A 24,999-nucleotide genomic window follows, 5' to 3' on the forward strand; every position below is an offset into this window, starting at 1 on the left:
TGAGCCACAATGGGAACTCCCATGTGATGCCAATTTTAGAAGTTAAAAAAATATTGACCAGGAGTTCCCGTCGTGGCGCAGGGTTAACGAATCCGACTAGGAACCATGAGGTTGCGGGTTCGGTCCCTGCCCTTGCTCAGTGGGTTAAGGATCCCGCGTTGCCGTGAGCTGTGGTGTAGGTTGCAGACGCGGCTCGGATCCCGAGTTGCTGTGGCTCTGGCGTAGGCTGGTGGCTACAGCTCCGATTCAACCCCTAGCCTGGGAATCTCCATATGCCGCGGGAGCGGCCCAAGAAATAGCAACAGTAACAACAACAACAACAACAAAAAAAAAAAAAAATGTTTAAAAAAAAAAAATATTGACCAGAAATGCCAACAGTCTTCAGGGATACTATTTAAAATGTTAAAAATGAAGATATCATCTTTTCATTCAATTTCTCTCTCTATAATATATACCCACTTATATTGTACTTACTTGGAGTTTCTTCTAAAATTTCTTGAAACTTGGTTCTCTCATAATCTACCAACTGGCGTTGAAGATGTGGTCTCAGGCTCCTAATTGTAAAATTGACCATATCCATTTTCATCAGGTCCAGGACATGAAATATTTGCCTAAAAATTTTAGAGTTAAAATAGTTAGAGAGGTGATTAATAAATAAAGCTGAAATTAATTATTATCTATTTTACAGGCTGGAAAAGATAAATATTCCTGAAACAGTTTTGAAATTCCAATCACTTTGACAAGGTCATTGTTCACAAAAGACTTTACATATGCATTCCGAATGTATTCCTCTATAGATCTCAAGAGTATTTGCTTTAGCAAATACAATATTTCCAGGCGATCCATTACATCCAGCCATAAACTGATAGACACTAAGAAGCATCAACAATAAGTCTTATTAATAAGGACAAAAAAGATTCAAGAAGGAAATTTTAAAGAGTTTCAACATAGTGTATGTACATGGCTTCTATCCCTAAGGAAATAAGAAAAAGAAAAGAAAGACTAAGACAGTGAAGCACAGGGAGAAAACACTTCATTGTAGAGTTGGACAGCCCTGGGTTCAAATACAGCTTTGCAACTGACCAGCTCTGTGGCCAGGAACAAGTTACTCAATCTCTCTGAGCCTCGGTTTCCCCGTCTGTGAAAGAAAGGGATGAGATCAGCCTTAGAGGGATGTTGTGAAGAGGCAATGAGATAATGAATATAAAATATAGGGGGCAGGGGCAACCAGTAGGTGCTCAACATATGACCAAGATGAATACTGCAGAATTGATAGCACACACGGGTAATAAGAGAACTTAAAACAAGGATTCTGCACCTGGAGAATCAGTCTGCCAGAGCCGAGTGCAACTCCAAGAATACTTACAGCCCATTTTCAGATAGGAAAAGTGTGGTTTTAAGAAGTTATCCACTTCTGGAGTTCCTGTCATGGGGCAGTGGTTAACGAATCCGACTAGGAACCATGAGGTTGAGGGTTCGATCCCTGGCCTTGCTCAGTGGGTTAAGGATCTAGCGTTGCTGGGAGCTGTGGTGTAGGTCACGGACACAGCTTGGATCCTGCGTTGCTGTGGCTCTGGCATAGGCCGGCAGCTACAGCTCCGATTAGACCCCTAGCCTGGGAACTTCCATATGCCACGGGAGCGGCCCTAGAAAAGGCAAAAAGACAAAAAAAAAAAAAAAGAAGTTATCAACTTTACCAATATCATAAAGTAAGTTACTTGCTATGTGCAAACTGGCTTCCCTTCCAATACTATTATTTAAACTTAATTCTCAATGTAGCTATAGACACAAAAGGAGAAGAGTTCTCTTTAAAGGCAAAAAGTACTGCAGACTCCTCTTTCCTCTGGGATTACAAAGAAGTTATCATCTACAGAGCCAGATTAGTGTCCGGATTTTAGTTTCATGATTTTAAGTTTCCTTAGAGAAGCTACGGCAGAGATAGCTAGCAGACCACCAGAGGTCCATGCCCTCTTTCTGCAATGTGGATTTGTGGCTGGGAAATGTGTTTCCAGATGGCAACCATGTTTCCCAGGCCCGCTTCAATCGAGGTGGGACCATGGGACTGGGTATAGTCAATGGAATACATCCCTTCTCGGCCTATGTGGTTAAACATTGGGCTTCCCCTGCCTCCCCCATGATCTCTTTCCCTTCACCATCTGAATGTGAAGGACTTCAAGGACCTGGACAATGGTGGAACCAAGGACAGAAGGGGCCTGGGTGCCTAAATGACACCTGGAAGGCTGCCTGACCAAGAATCCCTGACTCAGAGAATGACATGAGTGAGAAACAAACTTTTACTGGTTAAATCACTGAGAATTCAGAATTTACCTTTCATAGCAGCTAGCAATTCTCTAATAAAGATGTCTTCCTGGATCCTTAACTAGATTAGGTCCCCCTGCTGGAGGCTCTATTCATCCCCTCTACTTCCCCTTCCATAGCACTTCATCACAACTGTAATTCCTTGTTTAAGGGCTGTCTCCCCATTAGACTGTAAACTCCCTGGGGTCAGAGGCTGTATCTGCCTTTTTCATCATCGTGTCCCTAAGGCCCAGGACCTGCCAACTAACAACCTTGTTAGGTTATTCTATGTGAAAACTCCATGTACACAATAAATGATTGACTTGCCTCTTACTTATTTGGGTTTTTTCCTGGAGTCAAGGAATCCTTTGGGAGACCAGTTATTATTCTGTGTTCCTCAATTCCCATAATTCCCTTCTGAATGAACTCAAAGGTACTCTAAGAAAATGTGACCCAAAGCAATCTACAAATTCAATGCAATCCCGAACAAATTACTCATGACATTTTTCACAGAACTAGAACAAACAATCCAAAAATTTACATGGAACCATAAAAGACCCAGAATTGCCAAAGCATTCCTGAGGAACGAAAACCAAGCAGGAGGCATAACTCTCCCAGACTTCAGGTCAATATTACAAAGCCACAGTCATCAAGACAGTGTGGTACTGATACCAAACAGACATATAGACCAATGGAACAGAATAGAGAACCCAGAAATAAACCCAGACACCTACAGTCAATTAATCTTCGACAAAGGAGGCAAGAATATAAAGCAGGAAAAAGACAGTCTTTTCAGCAAGTGATGCTGGGAAAATTGGACAGCCGCAAGTAAATCAATGAAACTGGAACCCCCCTCACACCATATACAAAAATAAACTCAAAATGGCTTAAAGACTTAAGCATAAGACAAGACATCATCAAACTCCTAGAAGAGAACATAGGCAAAACATTCTCTGACATCAACCTTACAAATGTTTTCTTAGGTGAGTCTCCCAAGGGAACAGAAATGAAAGCAAAAATAAATCAATGGGACCTAATCAAACTGACAAGCTTTTTGCACAACAAGGGAAACCATAAAAAAAAACCAAAAAGACAACCTAAGGAATGGGAGAAAATAGTTTCAAATGATGCAACTGACAAGGGCTTAATCTCTAAAATATACAAACAACTTATACAACTCAACAGCAAAAAAGCCAACAGCCCAATTGAAAAATGGGCAAAAGATCTGAATAGACATTTCTCTAAAGAAGATAAGATAGCCAACAAGCTCATGAAAAAATACTCAACACCGCTAGTTATTAGAGAAATGCAAATCAAAACTACTATGAGGTACACCTCACACCAGTCAGAATGGCCATCATTAATAAGTCCACAAATAACAAATGCTGGAGAGGGTGTGGAGAAAAGGGAACCCTACTGCACTGTTGATGGGCATGTAAATTGGTACAACCACTATGGAAAACAGTATGGAGGTGCCTCAGAAAACTAAATATAGAACTACCATATGACCTAGCAATCCCACTCTTGGGAATATATCCAGACAAAACTTACCTTGAAAAAGACACATGCACCCATATATTCACTGCAGCACTATTCACAATAGCCAAGACATGGAAATGACCTAAATGTCCATCGACAGATAAATGGATTGAGAAAATGTGGTACATATACACAATGGAATACTACTCAGCCATAAAAAAGAACAAAATAATGCCATTGGCAGCAAAATGGATGGAACTAGAGATGCTCATACTAAGTGAAGTAAGAATGAGAAAAACAAATACCATATGATATCACTTATATCTGGAATCTAATATATCGTACAAATAAACCTTTCCACAGAAAAGAAACTCATGGACTTAGAGAGCAGACTTGTGGTTGCCAGGGGGAGGGAGTGGGATGGACTGGAAGTCTGGGGTTAATAGATGCAAATGACTGCATTTGGAGTGGATAGGCAATGAGATCCTGCTGTATAGCACAGGGAACAATGTCTGGTCACTTGTGATAGAGCATGATGGAGGATACTGTGAGAAAAAATGTATATATGTATATTTCCCTTTGCTGTACAGTAGAAAATTGACAGAACACTGTAAATCTGCTATAATGGAAAAAAATAAAAATCATTAAAAAAAAAAAGAAGAAGAAAATGCGAGCAGCAGAAGTGCTAACCTTAGCACCTCCACAATGTTGCCGGTAGCCTTTAACTCTCGGATATCATCATCTCGCACGGGAGCACACAGCTTTCCCATCGTACTGATGACATAGTTGGCCAGGCCTTGGATGTCAACAGCACTGTGCTCAGCCTGCTGCCTGATAAGGTCTGTGTCCAGAACTTCACAGATCTGGTTGCGAAGCCGGTTGCCACCAGGAGTCAGAAAAGAAAGAAGAATCTACATAGGGAAAGGAAAGAAAAATTAACAGCATCATTATGAGAATAAAGGTCGTTATTTTTTATTTCAGTGTCTAGATGACCAAGCTCCCTGTCCATATTTCAATGCCCATGATGCCACTGACTGGGTAGTGGATCACTGGAGCAGTCCAGTGTGCTGACTCTAGAAAGAAAGCCCTATCTTCTGAATTAAAACCACCACCACCACCCCTCCTATGAGAAGTTACTAACACTACCAGAATGAAAACAACTGGCAAGGAAGCAGTATTATTGAAAGAACTTCAAAGAGGTTACAGATAAGCCAGGCAAAGAAAGAACAAGTTGCAGATCATGGCTCCAAAAGAATCCTTTAAAGAAGGGCAAATGGAAATATCCCCATGGGCTCCATTAGCAGAATAATACTATATTTGCACATATTGAAAATATTACATATTATATAAGCAACCTATATTGAGTATTCACCACACAGTCGACACTATACTTACACACACAGAGCATGTGTGAAGCACAGGCTCTGAGCTGGAGTGCCTTGGTTCAAATCCCTCTCCACCCCTCAAAGCTGTGGGACCCTGGGTGAGTTGGGGAACTTGGTTTCTTTATAGAAAATAATAACAGGCATAATAATGACATCACAGTGTTATGGTAAAGATAAATGAATAATCAAGCACTTGGCACAGAGCAAGTGTCTTGTAAAAGGCAGCTGTAACTGTCATCTGATTTAATTCTAACAACTACTCAGGAAACAGACTTAAGGAGAGAGAGCCTGTCACTAAAGCAGGTTTATCTAACTCCAGTCTGTGTGCCCTGAAGCATCCCAACCACTGTCCTACATGCTAAGCACTGGCCTGAGTTCCGGCTGCTGCCCTGCTATCCTAGCCTCCACCTGACTCGAGGAGGTGCAGGAAAAAAATCTTTCCAGTGGTTGAACTGGCTCAGTTTTTTCAAAGAATCTCCAACTCTCTGTGAAGGACACAAAAACATCCTTTAGGAGGAAATTACTAATTAATACAGACAACATCTACTTGCCTCTCTGATTTCTTCAAACAGCTTGATGGCATGCTCATACTCGGGAGGCTCTGCATTCAGTTCTGATTCCAAGACGTCCCAGAAGGCCTGGTGGACAATGTGCCTCACTCGACCTGCCAAGCTATAGGAATCGTTTTTTTTAAATAAGCACTGTTGTTCCTGATTATAAAAGAAATATGCTCTTTGTAGAAATCTTTAAAAATGCAGAAAAATAGAAGAATTGCTCATAATCCCATTACTAATCTTATTTATTTATTTATTTATTGTCCTTTTTTTTTTTTTTTTTGCCTTTTCTAGGGCTGCTCCCACCATATATGGAAGTTCCCAGGTTAGGGGTCTAATCGGAGCTGTACTCACCAGCCTACGCCAGAGCCACAGCAACGCAGGATCCAAGCCGCGTCTGTGACCCACACCACAGCTCACGGCAACGCTGGATCTTTAACCCACTGAGCAAGGCCAGGGATCGAACCCACAACCTCATGGTTCCTAATCGGATTCGTTAACCACTGCGCCACGACGGGAACTCCCCATTACTAATCTTTTGACATATATGACAGACATTCAGTGAACTGTTTTAATACATGGTCTGTACAATATGATATACCTATTTCATTTAATATTCTGTCTTATGTGTCTCCCTATATTTTTAAAAATTCTTCCTTCCTATAGCTTTCAATAAGTTCCTTCTGTCCTAAGGAGATGCCATAATTTACTTAGCTACTCTTCTATGCAGATCTTTAGACTTGTTCTATATTTTGGGGATGAGATGGCAAACTTGCTCTTTCCTTAACAGCTGAAATTTCATGGCATGGAATAGAACAGATTGGCCTTAAGGAGACATGCATTTGAACACCTGCCAACCTCAGCTTAGACGTCCCATTTAAAGTTAGCCAGATCAAATTGCTGAAACAGGAGCCTTCCTAGGAAAGGCTCACAATAGAAGAGGTGGCCACCTTGCTTTACCCTGTATGTGAATGCTTTAAAATAGGTGCTCATTAAAACATACATCCCTACTGAACTCCCACACCCTTCTGCCACAGCTTTTAGAAAAGCACATAAGTCCCTAAACTGTAATTACTTATGAGTCTTGGGCCCCACAGTGCTATCCACCTCTCCCAGGCAGAGGCCACTTCTAGGTACCTGCCACTGCACTAGCAGAGCACTTGGCATTTTCTGAGTGTTCAATGAATGCAATGGTAAGTGAATTAACAATTTGATAGTTAAGCATATATCCTAATTTTTCTTTCTAAAGTACAAATAGGGAGTTCCTGTCATGATGCACCGGAAACGAATCTGACTAGGAACCATGAGGTTGTAGGTTCGATCCCTGGCCTCGCTCATTGGGTTAAGGATCCGGCATTGCCGTGAGCTGTGGTGTAGGTTGCAGACAAGGCTCAGATCCCACATTGCTGTGGCTGTGGTGTAGGCCGGTGGCTACAGCTCCGATTAGACCCCTAGCTTGGGAACCTCCATATGCTGTGAGTGTGGCCCTAAAAACACAAAAGACCAAAAAAAAAGTACAAATAGCTAATTACATAATAATGCTATGAGAAATGAAAATTAGCTTTCTGAGGAGTGTGAGTTAAAATTGTTTCTGTAACTACAAATACTGTATTCTACTCATCCACTTTAAATGTTAAGACTTATTTTAGTTGCCTGACTAGATTTACTCAACATAAATTCCATTTCCAATGTTTGAGACTCTCTTGAACAATTACAAAACAATTAGGAAGACAAAAAGCACGGGAAGGGATCTGTGCTCTTGACTTCACAAGCCTCATGTACTTGGCTTGAATGGACCAATCAAGAATGAGCTAAAACAACTTTACAGCTCCTTAAGGGGTGCAAGAGTTTGTTTTCCTAAAGGCTACAAAGGTACTTTTTAGCTTTTTTAATTTTCAGGGGTAGAAGAGGTGGGGAGGGAGGGGTGGAGATGAGATCAGTCAAATCATTTATAAGCATTCCTACTGAGTATCAGAAATCCGAGGAGTTCCCATCGTAGCTCAGAGGTAACAAACCCGACTAGCATCCATGAGGACTCAGGTTCAATCCCTGGCCTCGCTCAGTGGGTTAAGGATCTGGCATTGTCGTGAGCTATGATGTAGGTCCTAGACTTGGCTTGGATCCCACATTTCTGTGGCTGTGATATAGGCTAGCGGCTACAGCTCTGATTGGACCCCTAGCCTGGGAGCTTCCATATGCCTCAGGTGTGACCCTAAAAAGATGAATGAAAGAAACAGAGAGAGAGAGAGAGAGAGAGAGAGAGAAAGAAAGAAAGGAAGGAAGGAAGGAAGGAAGGAAGGAAGGAAGGAAGGAAGGAAGAAAGAAAGAAAGAAAGAACGAACGAAAGGAAGAAAGAAAGAAAAGAGGAAAGAAAAGAAAGAAAGAAGGAAATCCTACTTATTTACCATGTGTTTCCCCCCAAGGAAATACATGGTAAAATGTGAGAGCCAGCCATATTTTAAAGAGGAAGAGGAGATAGTATTTGAGAGCTATCTTCCTGTCTCCTTATCTGTCACAAGTAGTAACACTGATGCTTTGATAAAAAAAAAATAGTAACAACTTGGCCACTGTGGAGAGTTATCTAGAAAATCAACAGCTAATGATACACTATTTTACTTTTTGACAAAGGTTAATGTGTCCCAACTCTGCATATTGTTTTCCTTGCTTACATTTTATAGCTTTGGCAGAAAATGAAAGGAAGGGGAATTCTTCCATAGTATCAAAGTACTTAAATGCAAGGCACATGTATGCCTAGGAGCATGCATTTAAAGTGAGTACTTGAGACTTCCCTTCGTGGTGCAGTGGTTAGCGAATCCAACTAGGAACCATGAGGTGGCAGGTTCGATCCCTACCCTTGCTCAATGGGTTAACGATCTGGTGTTGCCGTGAGCTGTGGTGTAGGTCACAGATGTGGCTTGGATCCCGCGTTGCTGTGGCTCTGGTGTAGGCTGGCAGCTACAGCTCCAATTCGACCCCTAGCCTGGGAGCGGCCCAAGAAATGGCAAAAAGACAAAAAATAAAATAAATAAATAAATAAATAATAAAGTGAGTACTTGATGGAGAATAATGTGAGAAAAAGAATGTATACATGTATGTATGACTGGGTCACTTTGCTGTACAGTAGAAAATCAACAGAACACTGTAAACCAACTATAATGGAAAAAATAAAAATCATTTAAAAAAATAATGAAGTGAGTATTGTGGTCCCCATCAGATCCTTGGAGAACAAAGCTCAGATATGGTCTCAGCAGAGCCAGCATTCAAACCCCAGGGTCTGTCTGATTCTAAAGAGCCTTCATTCAGCCTGTATTTGTAACTTTTGAATTTAAAGCATAAGCACTCCCAGGAGTTCCCCTGTGGTGCAGCAGTTTAAGGATCTGGCATTGTCTCTGTAGCAGCTTGGGTCACTGATGAGGCACGGGTTTGATCCCAGCCTGGTGCAGTGGGTTAAGGACCGGTGTTGCTACAGCCACGGTGTAGGTTGCAGCTGCTGCTTGGATTTGATCCCTAGCCTCACTTCCATATGTAGCAGGTACAGCAAAACAAACAAACACCAAAAAAAACCCCCACCAAAACCCACAAGTACTCCCAAATTGTCTTGTGTGTGTGTGTTTGGTCATGCTCATGGCATGTGGAAGTTCCGGGGCCAGGGATCAAACCCATGCCACAGCTGTAACTAGAGCCACAGCAGTGACAACACTGGATCTTTAACTCGCTGGGCCACAAGGGAACTCCTTCCCAAGTCATCTTTTGCTGCACTTCATAAAGTGTGCTCATTCTAACTTCAAAATTTCAGTTTTATTAGTCAGTCAATAAAAGATCATTCGGCATTCAATATGTAGTAGGCCGTAGGCCCTGGGGTGTAGTGAAAGGAATGTCTCTGCTCTCAAGAAGCTTCTATGTTAGCGGAGACAAAAGACAAAAAAACACATTGAAAGGAAGACAATTTCAGAGCCATGAAGAAGGTAGAGGAAGACAGTTTGATAGAGAGTGATGAAAAGTGTGCCGATTTGGCAGGTGGCTGAAGAAAGCTTCTCTATGACAGTGACCTTCAAGCTGAGAAGTGAATGGGGAAAAGAAAGCAGCTGGTGAAGATGTATGTGAAGAACACTGAAAAAGAAGGATGAAGGACATAGTCAATGGGACAGGAATAAGTTGGTGTGCTCTGAGATCAGCAAGGAAGCCAGTGTGGCAGAAACACAGTGAGCAGGAAGGAAAGGAGTGAGTGAGAGACATGGCCGGCAAAGGAGGCTGGTCATACTAAAGAGTTTGGATTTTTTTTTTCTTTTTTTTTTGGTCTTTTTGCCATTTCTAGGGCTGCTCCCGTGGCATATGGAGGTTCCCAGGCTAGGGGTCTAACTGGAGCCGCAGCTGCCGCCTACGTCAGCGCCACAGCAACATGGGATCCAAGCCGCAGCAATGCAGGATCTGAGCCATGTCTGTGACCTACACCACAGCTCATGGCAACGCCGGACCCTTAACCCACTGAGCAAAGCCAGGGATCAAACCCACGACCTCATGGTTCCTAGTCAGATTTGTTAACCACTGCGCCACGACGGGAACTCCTGGATTTTTTTCTTCTAAGTGTAATAGAACTACTGAAGACTTTTAAGCAAAGACATGATCTAATCGGATTTACCCTTTAGAAGGATCACTATGGCTGCCTGTGGCTGTGGAAGATGAACAGTGGGGAGCTAAGAATGAAGCCTGGGCAACCAGTTAGGATGGAAAGAGCCCAGGTCAGAGATGATGGTGGCCTGGCCTGGGAGTGTAGCAGCAGAGCTAGTATAAAGGATCATGGTGGAGTTCCCATTCTGATGCAGTAGAAATGAATCTGACTAGGAACCATGAGGTGCGGCTTCAATCATTGGCCTTGCTCAGTGGGTTAAGGATCGGCATTGCTGTGAGCTGTGGCCTAGGCCGGCAGGTACAGCTACAATTAGACCCCCTAGCTTGGAAACCTCCATATGCCGCAGGCGCAGCCTTAAAAAGAAAAAAAAAAAAAAAAAAAAAAAAAACCTGATCATGGCAAAATGCACTCACCATGGAAAACCAAACAGATACACCTACTCTGGCCAGTAATCTTAACAAATATTAAGGATTATTATGAACAACATCCCCAGGAGCAGGACGACTATGACCCAGATTTTAATGAAGGAAAACTATTATGTTTACTATTTCCCTGTTTTAGAACAAACAAAAAAGCTCTAAATGGAATCAAATATTTTATGTTGTCCTAATTGATAGAAGAATGCCCCCCAATTTATAAATGGCACTGTGAGGTTGAAGATCCACGAGCCAACTTTGCCTCTAATGATTTACCTGCAGTAACAGCTACAAGCCTTTTCTCCTCTCTCTCCCAGGGGATTTGTGAGCCACTGAAACCAGAGAGAATGAGACAGGATACAAGGGCATGGCTCTAACTAGAGGTCCTTTATGAGGGGAGGGGTTAGACAGGGGTGCCTATGTTGCTGTGATTCCCACCGCCATAGACTTCTGGATTACCTCTTAGCACTTTGGCAGCTCAGCTGCATTTATTTATCAAGGAGGGAGTAGAGAGGGCTGTAAGAGCCTTTTTTTTTTTTTTTTTCCCTTCTTCTTTTTAGAGCCACACCCAAAGCATGTGGAAGTTCCCAGGCTAGGGGTCGAATCAGAGCTGTAGCTGCCCATCTACACTACAGCCACACCAAAGCCAGATCCAAGCCGCGTCTGTGACCTACACCACAGCTTGCAGCAAGGCCAGATCCTTAACTCACTGATCAAGGCCAGGGATCGAACCTGCGTCATCATGGATGCTAGTCAGGTTCATTACCACTGAGTCGTGACGGGAACTCCTATGGGGGTCTTTAGAAGGGGATTTAATGTAGTCTAGTAGGCTCAGAGTATCAGGAAAAGCTTCCCTCAGGAAGTGACATATAAGCTGAATTCTTGAGATTATGAGTAACATATATCCTAAAGGAATGGTTGTAAAAACAAGTGTAAGACCAGGAAGGATAAATCACGAGTGTGGAATTAGCAGATACAAACTATATAGAAAATGGATCAACAACAAGGTCCTACTGTAGAGCACAGGGAACTACACTCAGTATCTTGTAATAAACCCTAATAGAAAAGAATATGATATATATATATATATGTATGTATGTATAAATGAATTTGGTGTATCACCTGAAACATGATAAATCAACTTTGCTTCAATAAAAAACTTCAAAAAAAAAAACAAATATAAAACCTTGTTAGAGGAGTTCCCATCGTGGCTCAGACTAAGAACCATGAGGTTGCAGGTTCGATCCCTGGCCTTGCTCAGTGGGTTAAGGATCCAGCGTTGCCATGAGCTGTGGTGTAGGTCACAGACGTGGCTCAGATCCTGCGTTGCTGTGGCTCTGGTGTAGGCCGGTGGCTACAGCTCCGATTCGACCCCCAGCCTGGGAACCTCCATATGCCGCAGAATTGGCCCAAGAAATGGCAAAAAGACAAAAAAAAAAAAAAAAAAAAAAAAAAAAAAACCTTGTTAGAGAAATAAATACTGTTAACTTCCAGTGGATATTATACAAAACCATTCAGGAATCAGTGTGAATATCTGTGTCCATGGTACACACACACAGACAGCTTATGCACAGCAGATGCCCCAGGTTACCTGTTCTCAGGGAGGGCATCTTGTTTCAACTGAAAGTTCTCATTTACAGCAATCTCATGAGCAAGAGTCATGTTTGATAAGTTCCTTGCTGCAGCCATCACTTCATCAAATGTTACAACCCTGGGAGGGCTTGTTGCTGAAAGGAAAACAAAATTCAGTTAATGCTATGGAAGAGAAGCTGCCATCCAATGAAGCCTCCTGATGCACACAGGGTTTAAGTGACTCCAATACATATTTTCAGGGTTTTACAAGTAAGAAGCATACATACTAAAATAGGTGGATCCCCCTGCTTAATACCTGACTTCAGAAACTTAAGAACTCCTTTGATAGCTTCAGTTACTATATTGATAATAACTTCTCAAATGTTTCTGAGAAAATTTTATTAACATAAGCTATTATAAGTTACTTTTTAAAATTAGATCACCTAATTTTTTAGTGCCTATTGATATCTGCGCTTATTACATGGACTACATAGGAAATTGATGACTACTTTTTATTCTGTGATTCATAAGTCTCATAAGTTTTTTTTTTTGGTCCTTTTTAGGGCCACACTCATGTCATATGGAGGTCCCCAGGCTAGGAGTCTAATCGGAGCTGTAGCCCTCCGGCCTACGCCACAGCCACAGCAACGCGGGATCCAAGCCACGTCTGTGACCTACACCACAGCTCATGGCGACGCCGGATCCTTAACCCACTGAGCAAAGCCAAGGATTGAACCCACAACCTCATGGTTCCTAGTCAGATTTGTTTCTTCCGTGCCATGGCAGGAACTCCAAGTCTCATAAATTTAAGCAGACTCAATAGTTTCTAAAAGTATATGCAGTATACTAATGTTCAAGTCTAAGTTTTGCTAATTAGCAATTATCATTTGATTTCACTGAAGCATAACTTACCTCCTCATAGGGTTGTCCTGAGGTGATTAAACAAGATAATTTAAGTAAATAATAATAGGGCAAGAACTCTATAAGTGCAGATAATTACAATAAAATAAATCTGATAAGCTGGATAATCCACTTCTCAGTAGGAGCTAGTGAATAAAGAATTATTCTAATAATTTATAAAGATTAATTCAAAAATTATTCTGGAGTTCCCGTTGTGGCACAGTGGTTAACAAATGTGACCAGGAACCATGAGGTTGTGGGTTCGATCCCTGGCCTTGCTCAGTGGGTTGAGGATCTGGTGTTGCCGTGAGCTGTGGTGCAGGTCGCAGACTCGGCTCGGATTCCGCGTTGCTGTGGCTCTGGTGCAGGCCAGCGGCTACAGCTCCGATTAGACCCCTAGCCTGGGAACCTCCGTATGCCGAGGGTGCGGCCCTAGAAAAGACAAAAACAAACAAACAAAAAACCCCAAAAAGTTATTCTAATAAACCATGTCTTTTTAAATCGTTGTTGGAAATCCTAACTTCTGTTAAAAGTCATTACCTCAAACAACAGTCCTAACTGGCAATACTTTGCTACCAAAATAATTTTAGAAAGAAGAGGAGGAGGAGGAAGTTGGGAAATGGAGATGAAAGAAGAGGAAGAGGAGGGAGGAGGAGGAGCAGGGAATGGAACAATCAGTAAAACCCTTCTTCAGGACGCCGTGGTCCACCGAGGTACCCTGCTAGAGACACCAATCCCATATACAGTATAAACAGTGAGAAAAAAACACTGAAAGCTGAGTGGCTGCTAATAAATTCTCTTGCCAATTCTCTGTCCCATTAAGATTTTCCTTAAAAATGTCTGTACCCTTTGGCACGGCAATCCAATTACATCCAAAGGAATTCCTGGAAAGGCTTTATGCACCAAGATGTTCATAAATCATTATTTGTGACAGAGGGAAAAAAAAGGAAATGAACCAAATGTCCAATGAAAAATCAGAGGTTAAATAAATTGATGGCATATTCACTTGATGAGATAGTAAGTAGTCATAAAAGCAATGTTTTAAAAATATATTATCATGAGTAAATGTTTTAGTTGTAATAGTAAGTGAAAAGAGTCCACATGGATACATAAGTATGTCTATGTGACACAAGGCACTGCCAGCTGTCATCTTTGGGTGACATTATTGGCAATAGTTTCTCCTCTCTCTACTTATCTACTTTCTCTCTCTCTCTCTTTTTTTTTCTTTTTGTCTTTTGTCTTTTTAGGAGGTTCTCAGGCTAGGGATGGAATTGGAACTGCAGCTGCCAGCATACACCACAGTCACAGCAACGCCAGATCCTTAACCCACTGAGCAAGGCCAGGGATCGAACCTGCATCCTCATGGATACCAGTTGGGTTTGTTAACCACTGAACCACGATGGGAACTCTGACTTTCTCATTTTTTAATGAGAATGTACACATTTCAAATAAACACAAACGAACAAACTTTTTTTGAAGTGGGCATTCAATCATACTAAACATCAGTTGCTTCTTTTTGCATTTGCTTTGGCAGTTTAATGGGTTATATTTCCTACACAAAATGCCAATTAAAAAGCTAAAAAAAAAACCCACATCTGTTTCACACGCCTCTAGCTTTCACACACAGAAAAGGAAAAAGGTATCCCCCTTCACCAAGGCCACTCTTTTAACTCCTTCTTACACCCCTAGTGTGGTAATTCTCCTCCTGGGCACTTTTCTGGGGGAGATTTGCACAATGGCTTTTGAAATCAGCAGGAAACCCTTTAGATTATTTCACTTCCTGCCTGACCCTTGAGTTGGGGCAAGTTTCCCCCCATGTAAATCAGAAAGGACAGATTTGAATTTATCCTTGACTGTGGCTCAAAAACAGATCTCAAGAAGGAGTAGCTTTCCGCTACTTGAGAGAGAAGACAGGTGGGGCTGGGAGACCTGATTTATAGTCAGACCAAAGCAGATCAGAGACAGCGATAAAAATAAAAATGGGCAGATTATAGACGTTGGTGGCTATTTACTGCTGAGCGCATGTACAAGACAGCTGCAGTGCCCTGGCAGTGCCATTCTGGTACATCTAGAAAAGAAGGGAAATTAGTACTTCATGTTCACTCATTTCTAAGTTTTAAAATACAACAGGCATGTCTAGAACCACCTCCACGCCCACCCCCCAGCCTCTGCTCTCTGTCAGCTTACAAGCAGGGGAGCTGGATTTGCTGGAGGAGTCGCTTGTAAAGCTCTGCCTGGAGCACTCATAGTCACTGAGGGAAGCCATGCTTTCGGAAAACCGGGAAGAGTCTGAATCGCTCGGCTGGTCTTCGCCCACACAATGCTTCTCGCCATTGAAGGGCATCTTGTGTCACTGGAGCGTGGATAAAGAGATGGCACCTGCACAGACAAACAGACCCTGTGTCAATGTTCTGCAGCACTTCCACCCGTGGTGCCCATGCTTTCTCCTGTGTCACATGTGTCACAGCACTGGAAAGGGCCCCAGAAGATGACCTCATCCTTCTCATGCCAGGCCATCACTAGGCTTGCAAGACTGCCTTCCAGAAAGGGATTCCGCAGCCTTAGATGTGAGCTCGCATTGGGCATACTCAGAGTGAACGTGGAGCAGCTCTCAGCAGTAAAGGACCCTTAAAAAGCAACATGCATGCACACGCTCTCTCCTCCTGGGGTTGCCAAAGCGTTGGGGGTTAAGAGAAAGAGTGTGGGCTCTGTGGTCAGACCGCTTGGGTTTGAAGCTTGTTCTGTCTTTTGCCATGTGACCTTGGAGAAGTCATTTATAACTCCCTACCTCGACAATAAACCTGAGCCGAGAGACTAACCTCATTGGGTTGCTTGGTGAAATAGGATTAATTTTATTAGAGTGCTTAGCACAACCTTCACATGTTATATTATTATTATTCCTCAGACTTCACTTTAAAACAAACTATTTGTGAAATCAGCCTCTTTAGTTGTCTGTGAGCCTCCTTCGAAAAGAGGAAGACTTACTAAAATCTTCAGCTGGCAAGTCTAGGGGTTTTTCTCCTCCAGTCTCCCTTGAGCTGCCATGCTATGAAGAGTAAGGCATATTTGGGTTGTACCTGACAAAGCACTCACTGTCACCCAATGAACAAGTGGGCACAAAAGATCCTGATTCACAGGTTGGGAGAGACAGACTCTAGGAGACTTACTAGGCCACAAAACCAGTCCCTGGATTGCTACATCCAGGGCTGCTTCTGGGACACTGGATGGCTTCCCAAGGAAGGGAGGGCAGTTGGGCCCAGACACTCCTTAGAAAGGAGATCCTGGGCACACAGGATGCTCAGGCCTGAGCCCAGGAGCCTTAGCCAGGCCTGTGAGGGAGCTGGCCCTGACACGAGTGTGGTGGTAGCTGACACTAAGGAGAAATCTGGGCCCAAGGAGAAAGTACTTCAAATCCTGAATGGACAGCCATCATGGCAAAGGTTCACTGAGTCCTCTTCACACTTGAACAAATCCATGCAATGAAGTTCACAGGGCTTTTAATGCTGTCAGCATGTGAAACCACAACTACCCATAGAATGCCTGGAAATGCCAGCAGTTTCTCCATTGGTTCCTTTCATATGTATTAAGTGCCTACCATGCACCAGGCACTGGGAAAAGTAACAGTGAACAAATACATAGGGCCACCTTCTCATGGTTCTCAAGTCCAGTCACCTAAAACTGTGTGCCGGACGCTGGAGGACCAGGAAAAGGAAAGCAAGGCATTGCTGAGGAAGCACAAGAAAGGAGAGGCAGGGCTGGGGCTAAAGGGAATCGAGCCTTTGCTGAGAGAAATAGCACTCTTTTGTATCCTTTGAGTGATGACAGAGAAATGGATGGGCCTGACAGGGACTTATTAAAGGTCAAAAGCCCAAGGGCACTTGCCCTTGGCCTCACCTAAACCTTCTCCAGTCCTGCCCCTTGTAGACATGCATCCATGCTCAGCCCACCACTTTGGCAAACAGAAAACCACCAACTCAGAGGCTGCCTCTGCAGACCAAAGGGCAGGGAGTGGGGTGGAGCTGCCGGGAAGCTCCCACGTAGAGACCTTCGCCTTCTCCCAGAGTCCCGAGGTCAACCACCTTGGACACCGGCTAAGATAGGGCCCGAATCCTTGCACCCTCAGTGGTGAACTCACCTCCTATACCCCAGGCAAACCAGATCCTCCTTGAGCTTTAATACCCAACTGCTGGAAGAGAGGTGGGGGTAGGGGTGGGACGAGAAGACAGAAGACACTGTTTCAAAACCTTTCACTTCCACCAAACCTCAAACCCCCAATGAACTGCTTCACCTTCCTTCACCTTCCTGCGCTCGCTCTCTCTTTACCAACATTTTACTTCTCGTTGATGGCATTTCTTGAAAACACCACCCTCTCCAGGAAGCCTTCCCTCTGTGCCGTGGCCTGAGCTAAAAACACTCTTCTTTATAGGACTGCAGCACATCTCCTGTATCTGCATAACAGCACTTAGTCCCTCGTAGTTCTTCTCCTCCTGTGGCTAGTTTCGACTCTCCTTAATAAGGCAGGAACCGTGTCTCATCCATCATCAGTGTCAAGTATGTGACAAGTATTCATTCGGTGTCAGCTGAATCGGAATTACCGAATCCCATCTGGTACAGCTGCAACCAGAACATTTGCAAACTGATATCACTACACATTGACAGGCCTGCTGCTGTCAAAGTTCAAGGCCCGGAGCAGAAAACCTACCACCTAAACCTACCTTATGTGGCATAAGACTCAGTATTCCCTGGTCCTGTCACACTCATACTAGAATATCCTAAACGCTTTCCACTTTACTATTTCTTATGGTCATTCCACTGCAAGAACTGTGCGATGATGCTCTGCCCTCAGTTTCTCTTCACTTTGGATATTTTTCCAAGTAAAGGTGAATAAAAGCTTTCATCCGTTGGAATTTATGAACCAGGTTAACAGCTATAACTGTCCATTTCATTTTTCTACTCCAGCTGGACAGCACACTTCGTAGGTCTCTTAATTGTGTTTAACAAGGCAGCTAAGTACAAAGATTTAAAAGCTGAAAAGCTCTAGGTTAGGAGGTAGAAGTCCTGGGTGAAAGGCCAACAGACAACAATCGTCCGCTGTTGATTTGCCGCATGACTTGATCCACATAGCATCTGCTCTCTTCGCCTCATTTTTCTGAGGGTTGGGGCCAGCTATCAGGTATCTTTTACTGAGGAATTGCTAAAAGGCTATGAACCCAGAAATCCATGAAGCATCACTAGAAGTTCTGAGAAATTAAATGTACTCATGGTAGACATGCTTAATAACATGCAATTATGCTTTCTTCTAACAGCTCACTGAAGGTAGAGTTTCTGGCCTAGGAGACGTAATAGAAAATTCAGAAGCCTCAAAATATTTTTGAGGAGTTCCCGTCATGGCTCAGTGGTTAATGAATCTAACAAGGGACCATGAGGTTGTGGGCTTGATCCCTGGCCTTGCTCAGTAGGCTAAGGATCCGGTGTTGCCGTGAGCTGTGGTGTAGGTCACAGACTCAGCTTGGATCCCAAGTTGCTGTGGCTGTGGCGTAGGTTGGTGGCTACAGCTCCGGTTAGACCCCCAACCATGGAAACCTCCATATGCCGTGGATGCAGCCCTAGAAAAGGCAAAAAAAAAAAAAAAAAAAAAGACGTTTTTGAAACTCTGGAGTTCCCATTGTGACTCAGAGGGTTAAAGACAGGATATTGTTTCTGTAAGGATGCAGGTTGATCCCTGGCCCTGCTCAGTGGATTAGGATCTTGCACTGCTGCAAGCTGCAGTGTAGGTTGTAGATGTGGCTCGTATGTGGTGTTGCTGTGGTGGCGTAGGCCAGCAGCTGCAGCTCCAATTCGATCCCTAGCCTGAGTACCTCCCATATGCTGCAAGTGTGGCCATAAAAAGAAACAAAGAAAAAAGTTTAAAAACTCTCATTTAGTTGGCAGAAGCCTCCACATTACAACTGGGTTTTAGTGGATCCAAAGAGAAACTGTGCTTTGAGGCCCACTATACTCTGCCAAGAAACTGCCTGCTTCCTCATATTAATAATGCCTAACTCATAGAGTTGGTATGAGATTTCATTCAGTCAATACATGTGGAGTGCTTGGATCAGTGTTCGTCCCAGAGTAAACAGAATACAGATGTTTGCTATTATTAGCATTATTTGCTTTTGTAGTTATTGTTATCATCATTTTCACATTAAAAACTCTGGAGGGAAGAATAGCTTTATTCCACGATGAAAAAAGCATGTTCCCCACAGATAAAAAAACTAGTAGGTAACCTATGACAGAATTCTTGCATGTGTTTGAAATATACAAATCAAAACCAAATGGCCCATCATGGTTTAAACAGTCTTTTGCAAGTTCCTTCATACTTGCTCTTTCCTTTCTTGGTCTCATGTTTCCATATAGGTCATCTGGGGACAAAGCTACTCTGACTCAAAGGCATTGAGGGTAATTACACTGCTTTCAAAGCTATTTTGGATTCTTAGAATAGTGATAGGGAAAATAGGCTGTTTCTTTAAGAAAAGTAATGCTTCTCATACCAACAAACTTAGATCTACTTGACTTTCACCATTGCACCTCACACACAAACCAAACAACTTTCTCAAAACATCACAAATCACCCTCCCTGGGAAGATTTACTCACTGGCCAACGGTAAAGTCAATGTGAAGACAGACGATAACTCCAAAACAAAATCTCCAACCCTACAGTGTGCCACAATTCAAACAGAATAATCATATTTTTCATTGTCCTGTTGCCACATTTTGTAATAATAAAGATAATATTAAGTCATTCCTTCCTAGATCAATGACTGAGAGGCAGCAGACACTTAGATATTTATTGTTGAATGAGTGGATGGATGAATGGCAGTACGACCACTGACATTTTAGAGAGGAGGGAACAGCTATGGAGACCTGAGGGACTAGTCCTGTGTTCCACCACAGATGGAGGGGAGATCAGTTTTTAATCTGCCAGTGATCCTCAGCCTGCTTCCAGATTATCAATTTTACTTCTTTATTTCCTTTCTGTATCAAACTCTGTCTGTAAATGATCCTGCACTGATTCAGGACTGCAAAGACCCACCAGTGACAATGCACATATCACCGAAGCAGTAACAACACTGGCTCTGGAGCCAGGTGGACAGGGTTCTTGATTCTGACTCTTAAGATTAAACTGACTGGGGACAGGGAACTTACCATTTATAAACTGAGGACAAAGTAGAATCTACCTCACAGAACTGTCATGAAGATTAACTGAAATAGTCTACATCCAGTACTTCAGTTCCCAGTAAGTGTTCGGCAGATTTCAGCTATTATTTTACTCTTAGAAGTTATGAGTTTTTAAATTGTCGATGTCAGAAAAAAGCAAGGGAAGGATGAAGATATCTTCCAGATGAAAAGAGACTTGACAAATGAGTACAACAGATGATCCTAAACTGATCCTGTACTGAGGCGGGGCGGCACAGGGAGGATGCTAGACACAGAGCAGACACTACTGGGTCAATTGACAGCATGGTTACAATACTCGAATCTACTGTCTGTATTACAATGTTACATTTTCTAAAGTTGATAAATTTGGAAATAAAGGCCCATGATACATGCAATTTTCTCTCCAATAATTCCAATGAGAGAGAAAAAGAGAAAACAAAGCCTATGGAGCAATACGTTTGTTGTAAATTTTTCATAATGATTTTTATTTTTCCATTATAGCTGATTTACAGTGTTCTGTCAATTTTCTACTGCACTGAAAAGTGACCCAGTCATGCACACATGTATACATTCTTTTTTCTCACATTGTCATGCTCCATCACAAGTGACCAGACATAGTTCCCAGTGCTATACAGCAGGATCCCACTGCTTATCCATTCCAAAGGCAATAGTCTGCATGTATTAACCCCAAATTCCCAGTCCCTCCTACTCCCTCCCCCTTCCTCTTGGCAACCATAAGTCTGTTCTCCATGTCCATGATTTTCTTTTCTGTGGAAAGGTTCATTCGTGCCCTGTATTAGATTCCAGACAAAGTGAAATCATATGGTATTTGTCTTTCTGTTTCTGACTTACTTCACTTAGTATGAGAGTCTCTAGTTCCATCCATGTTGCTGCAAATAGCATTTTTTTGCTCTTTTTTAATGGCTGAGTCGTATTCCATTGTGTATATATACCACATCTTCTTAATCCAATCTACTGTTGATAGACATTTAGGTTGTTTCCATGTCCTGGCTATTGCGAATAGTGCTGCAATGAACATGCAGGTGCATGTGTCTTTTTCAAGGAAAGTTTGGTCTGGGTATATGCCCAAGAGGGAGATTGCTGGGTCATATGGTAGTTCTTTGTATAGTTTTCTAAGGTACCGCCATACTCTTTTCCATAGTGATTGTACCAATTTACATTCCCACCAACAGTGCAGGAAGGTGCCCTTTTCCCTATGGAGCAATATGTTAATAGGTAAACAATAGGAAGTTCTTTGTACTGTTCTTAAAACTTTTTCTGTAAGTTTGAAATTATTTCCAAGCAAAAGGGTAAAAGAGAAGAACTGAACTAAAAGTCCAAGTCTGAGAACAGACTTCTCTTATGACGGTTTTTAGATCTTGACCGTTCCCAACACTGTGATAGCTTAGATATCACTGTATTACAAAAGCTGTTCTAGATAAATGTGTCCCAGTGTCTTCTTGAACAGTACCTTGTGAATAAAATAGGAAATCATCTAGAGCCCTTCACAAGAGGCAAAAGAAATCATGCCTTGTAAGAGTTCTTCTCCAGGTGGGGTCTCTTTTCCTAAGAAGTCCTTTGGCAGTGGTTTATAATCCCTCTGTGATCTGGTCTCTCCCCACTTCATCCTATACCACTCCCTCCCTAACCCTTCATGCTCTGGACACAATAGCCGTCAAGGCATGACAAAATTTCTCCTTTGGAGCACTTGCACCTGCTTTCCTTTCCCAGTGGGATGTTCTTCTCCCTTTTCTATGTGGTTGGAGCCTTGTTATCATTCAGATTTGAAAGCAAGTGTTACAACTTCAAAGTGACCTTCTCTGATATCCCCACTCATTCCGTTTAAATCAGTCATCTTAGAGCTTAGAACACTGTCTGGGATAGAGTGGGGGCTCAATGAGAATCTCTGATGAACAAATTAAGCCACACTCTCCTCATAAGACAACTTGGGTTGCCCTTCTCTTCTGCCTCACTCACATTGCTCATATTCTCATTATGCAGTCACTTAAAGTACAATAGTTGCTGTTTGCAAATCTGCTTCCCCATACATTTTAAGCTCCTTGCAGGAAGCTATGTCTCCCTTCTCCAATTTCCAGTGATTATCTCAACACATCTCCAAGGCACCAATAATTCAAATTAGCAAAGATTTACAGTCCCTGAGCTTAAAGAAACTTTTGCATTGTGACTTTCCACCTTCCTAATGCTAAGTGATGGCAAATAATAACACATGGAGCTAATAGTTATTGAGTACTTTCTACGTCTCAGCCCCCATGATAAGTGCTTCAAATGTTTTATGTCCCAGAATCCTCATGATAACTTTATTAGGTATCATCATTATCCCTGTTGTATAGGTAAAACCTGTATATTTAACCTCAGAGAGGTTAAATTATTTGCTTGAGCGTTCACAACAGCAGCAGAGACACACCTCAAACCTAGGCAGTGGATCCCTAAAGCACATGCTCTTTATCACTCTAAGATGGCTGCAGAAAATTCGGTATACTGCTCATTCTTTCCACTCCCACGCTGCCAGATCAATCTGCCCATCACCACACGGACACGTGCACATGTGGTAGCACGCAGACCTTACTGCCGGGCTGGCTGCTTAAACGCTATACCGTGAAGGGCATCGCTGAAGGAGGCCACTGTCCAAAATCATTCTCAACCGCCCCACAGGAGTGACTGAAACTTCTCTACCAGAGAGCCATTCTTTATGTACTGCCAAATTCCTCCTTAAAACCCAAATATTATCAAAAGGGTTAACTGCTTACAGCGAGCCTAAGTCAAAAGCATTTGGAGGTGAATTATTCAGATTATTCAGCAGCCCCTGACGAAGGCAACCCATCCAATTAAGGTTAAGTCATGAAAAAAAATTTTTTTCAAGAAACATCTAGTGGGCATCATCCTTCAAGACCAGATCAAGGTCAGGTGCAAGAACAAGCATTCACATACTTGTAGTAAAGGGCAGGGAGTCAGAAGAGTAAGACTGGGCTCTGAAGAAAAAAACAAACGCAGATGACATGGAACATCTTCCTCCTCTGCAAAATGATGCTCTAGAATGAGTCTTACACAGCAGCGGCACTAAAAAGTTGTTCATATGCAGCAAAGCAAAAACCACAGAGCAGAGAGGTAGATGCCTGCTCCATTCAGCTAGCGAATACTGGTCTTCATCAAATTAGAGCCAACAAAGAGCTAGATAAAAGCCAACAAAGCCAGTCATTGTCTAAAAAAGCAGATGTTCACGCTACTCATAACATTACAGCATCAGGGAAAAGGGTTTCTAGGCACTTTTCACACTTGAAAACACTTCTCCTTCCGCCCCTGGCTGGCCTGTTTTAGTACTTGTTTCCCCTTCTGGGCTCCAGCAATCCCCCATACCCACCCCTCAATGACACTGAAGCTGCTTCCACACACAACTAAGTATCTTCAGCCCTGGGCTGCTTCAAGTCAGGCAACCTCCATGGGCTGCCAGGGTGATGTATGAACTCTCTGGAGGCAAGAGGAAAAGGCAGGCAGGGCGCCACCTAAAGTGGGAGCCACTGTATAACCTCCTAAAATTTGGCAGGTAGGACAAGGCAAGGTCTTTGGGCTGGAGACCATGGCACCATGGGGGATCTTGGGGGCCGAAGGGGCACACTGGGGACAAGGACAACTTGTTTAGTTGCTTCAAGGTGAAAGTAACAGGACAACTATCGAGGACAATATTTCCCAAACTTCGGTATTTTGAGCACAACTCTTCAGGCCCGTTTCCACATCTCCATCCTTCATCCGCTAACCTATGCTCTAGCAAACACTTCTGTTTATCTTGCCCAGATGTCTGCATTTAAATACATTTATTTTGAAAGGAACTTCACAGCGTTGTGAAATCGCTCGGTTTAAGGGAAGAGTTTTTTTTTCCCTAATACTAACGAAAACACTTAATCACGTTCGTCCACGAGCCACCTCAAATCATCGCAGGAACCCGGAGTGGCGCCACCCAGAGTAGCGGCCTTGGGAAGCCCTAGCCGTGTCTGAGAGCCCAGGGGTTCGAGCCCCGGCCTGACGGCTGTATCTCCCCTCCTGCCCACCTCCCTCCGGCTTAACTGAGGGTACAGCCAAGGGGACGCTTCGGGAATCTGCACACCCCTCGCCCACATCCTCCCGCCGCTCCTCCCTCCAGCAGCACGTTTCCTGTCAAAACAAACCCTTGGGGGAGGGGACGGCGGAGGCCGAGCCGGGTACCGAGGGAACCCCGGCAACAAACCCCAAACACACGCTTGGGGCCCCGCCCGGCCCCACAGCCGCTCGGTTCGCCCACCCAGCCGGGTCGGGGATCGCGGGCCACAGGGTGCTCCCTCCCGGAGCCCGATGGTGGGACGCCCCCCCGAGCCGCAGTCGCTGGCACAGGCCCAAAGAGATGTAAACAGAGGCCAGGAGGCCTCGACCCCGACGCCTTCAGGGCCCGAAGCCCGCGGCCACCTCAACACCCGCCGCGGCCACTCTGCGTCCGCGCTCCGCTCCCGCGCGAAACGGCGGTTCGAGGTCAAACAAGGGGATGCGGGGAGGATAGGGGGAGCAAGGAGCGGGGCTTC

The 24,999-nt window shown here is 43.4% G+C and overlaps 1 protein-coding gene across 5 annotated transcripts in view; it reads right to left on the minus strand.

The window, feature by feature from the left end:
* TCP11L2 (t-complex 11 like 2) overlaps positions 1-24,999 on the minus strand; it is a 53,295-nt gene that overhangs the window by 23,575 nt on the left and 4,721 nt on the right. For 4 of the 5 annotated variants that reach the window (XM_021091578.1, XM_021091577.1, XM_021091579.1 and 1 more), the window contains exons 2-6: positions 15,422-15,613; positions 12,354-12,489; positions 5,714-5,834; positions 4,468-4,688; positions 475-611 (exon numbers count right to left, since the gene is read on the minus strand). In XM_021091578.1, coding sequence (XP_020947237.1) covers positions 475-611; positions 4,468-4,688; positions 5,714-5,834; positions 12,354-12,489; positions 15,422-15,578 — 772 coding nt within the window. In that variant the 5' untranslated portion in view covers positions 15,579-15,613. Of the gene's footprint in view, positions 1-474; positions 612-4,467; positions 4,689-5,713; positions 5,835-12,353; positions 12,490-15,421; positions 15,614-17,369; positions 17,418-17,532; positions 17,949-24,999 lie in introns of those variants that run through there. The other variant, XM_013988238.2, reaches the window with a different exon arrangement.

Source organism: Sus scrofa, chromosome 5, assembly GCF_000003025.6.
Source record: "Sus scrofa isolate TJ Tabasco breed Duroc chromosome 5, Sscrofa11.1, whole genome shotgun sequence".
NCBI classification, from domain to species: domain Eukaryota; kingdom Metazoa; phylum Chordata; class Mammalia; order Artiodactyla; family Suidae; genus Sus; species Sus scrofa.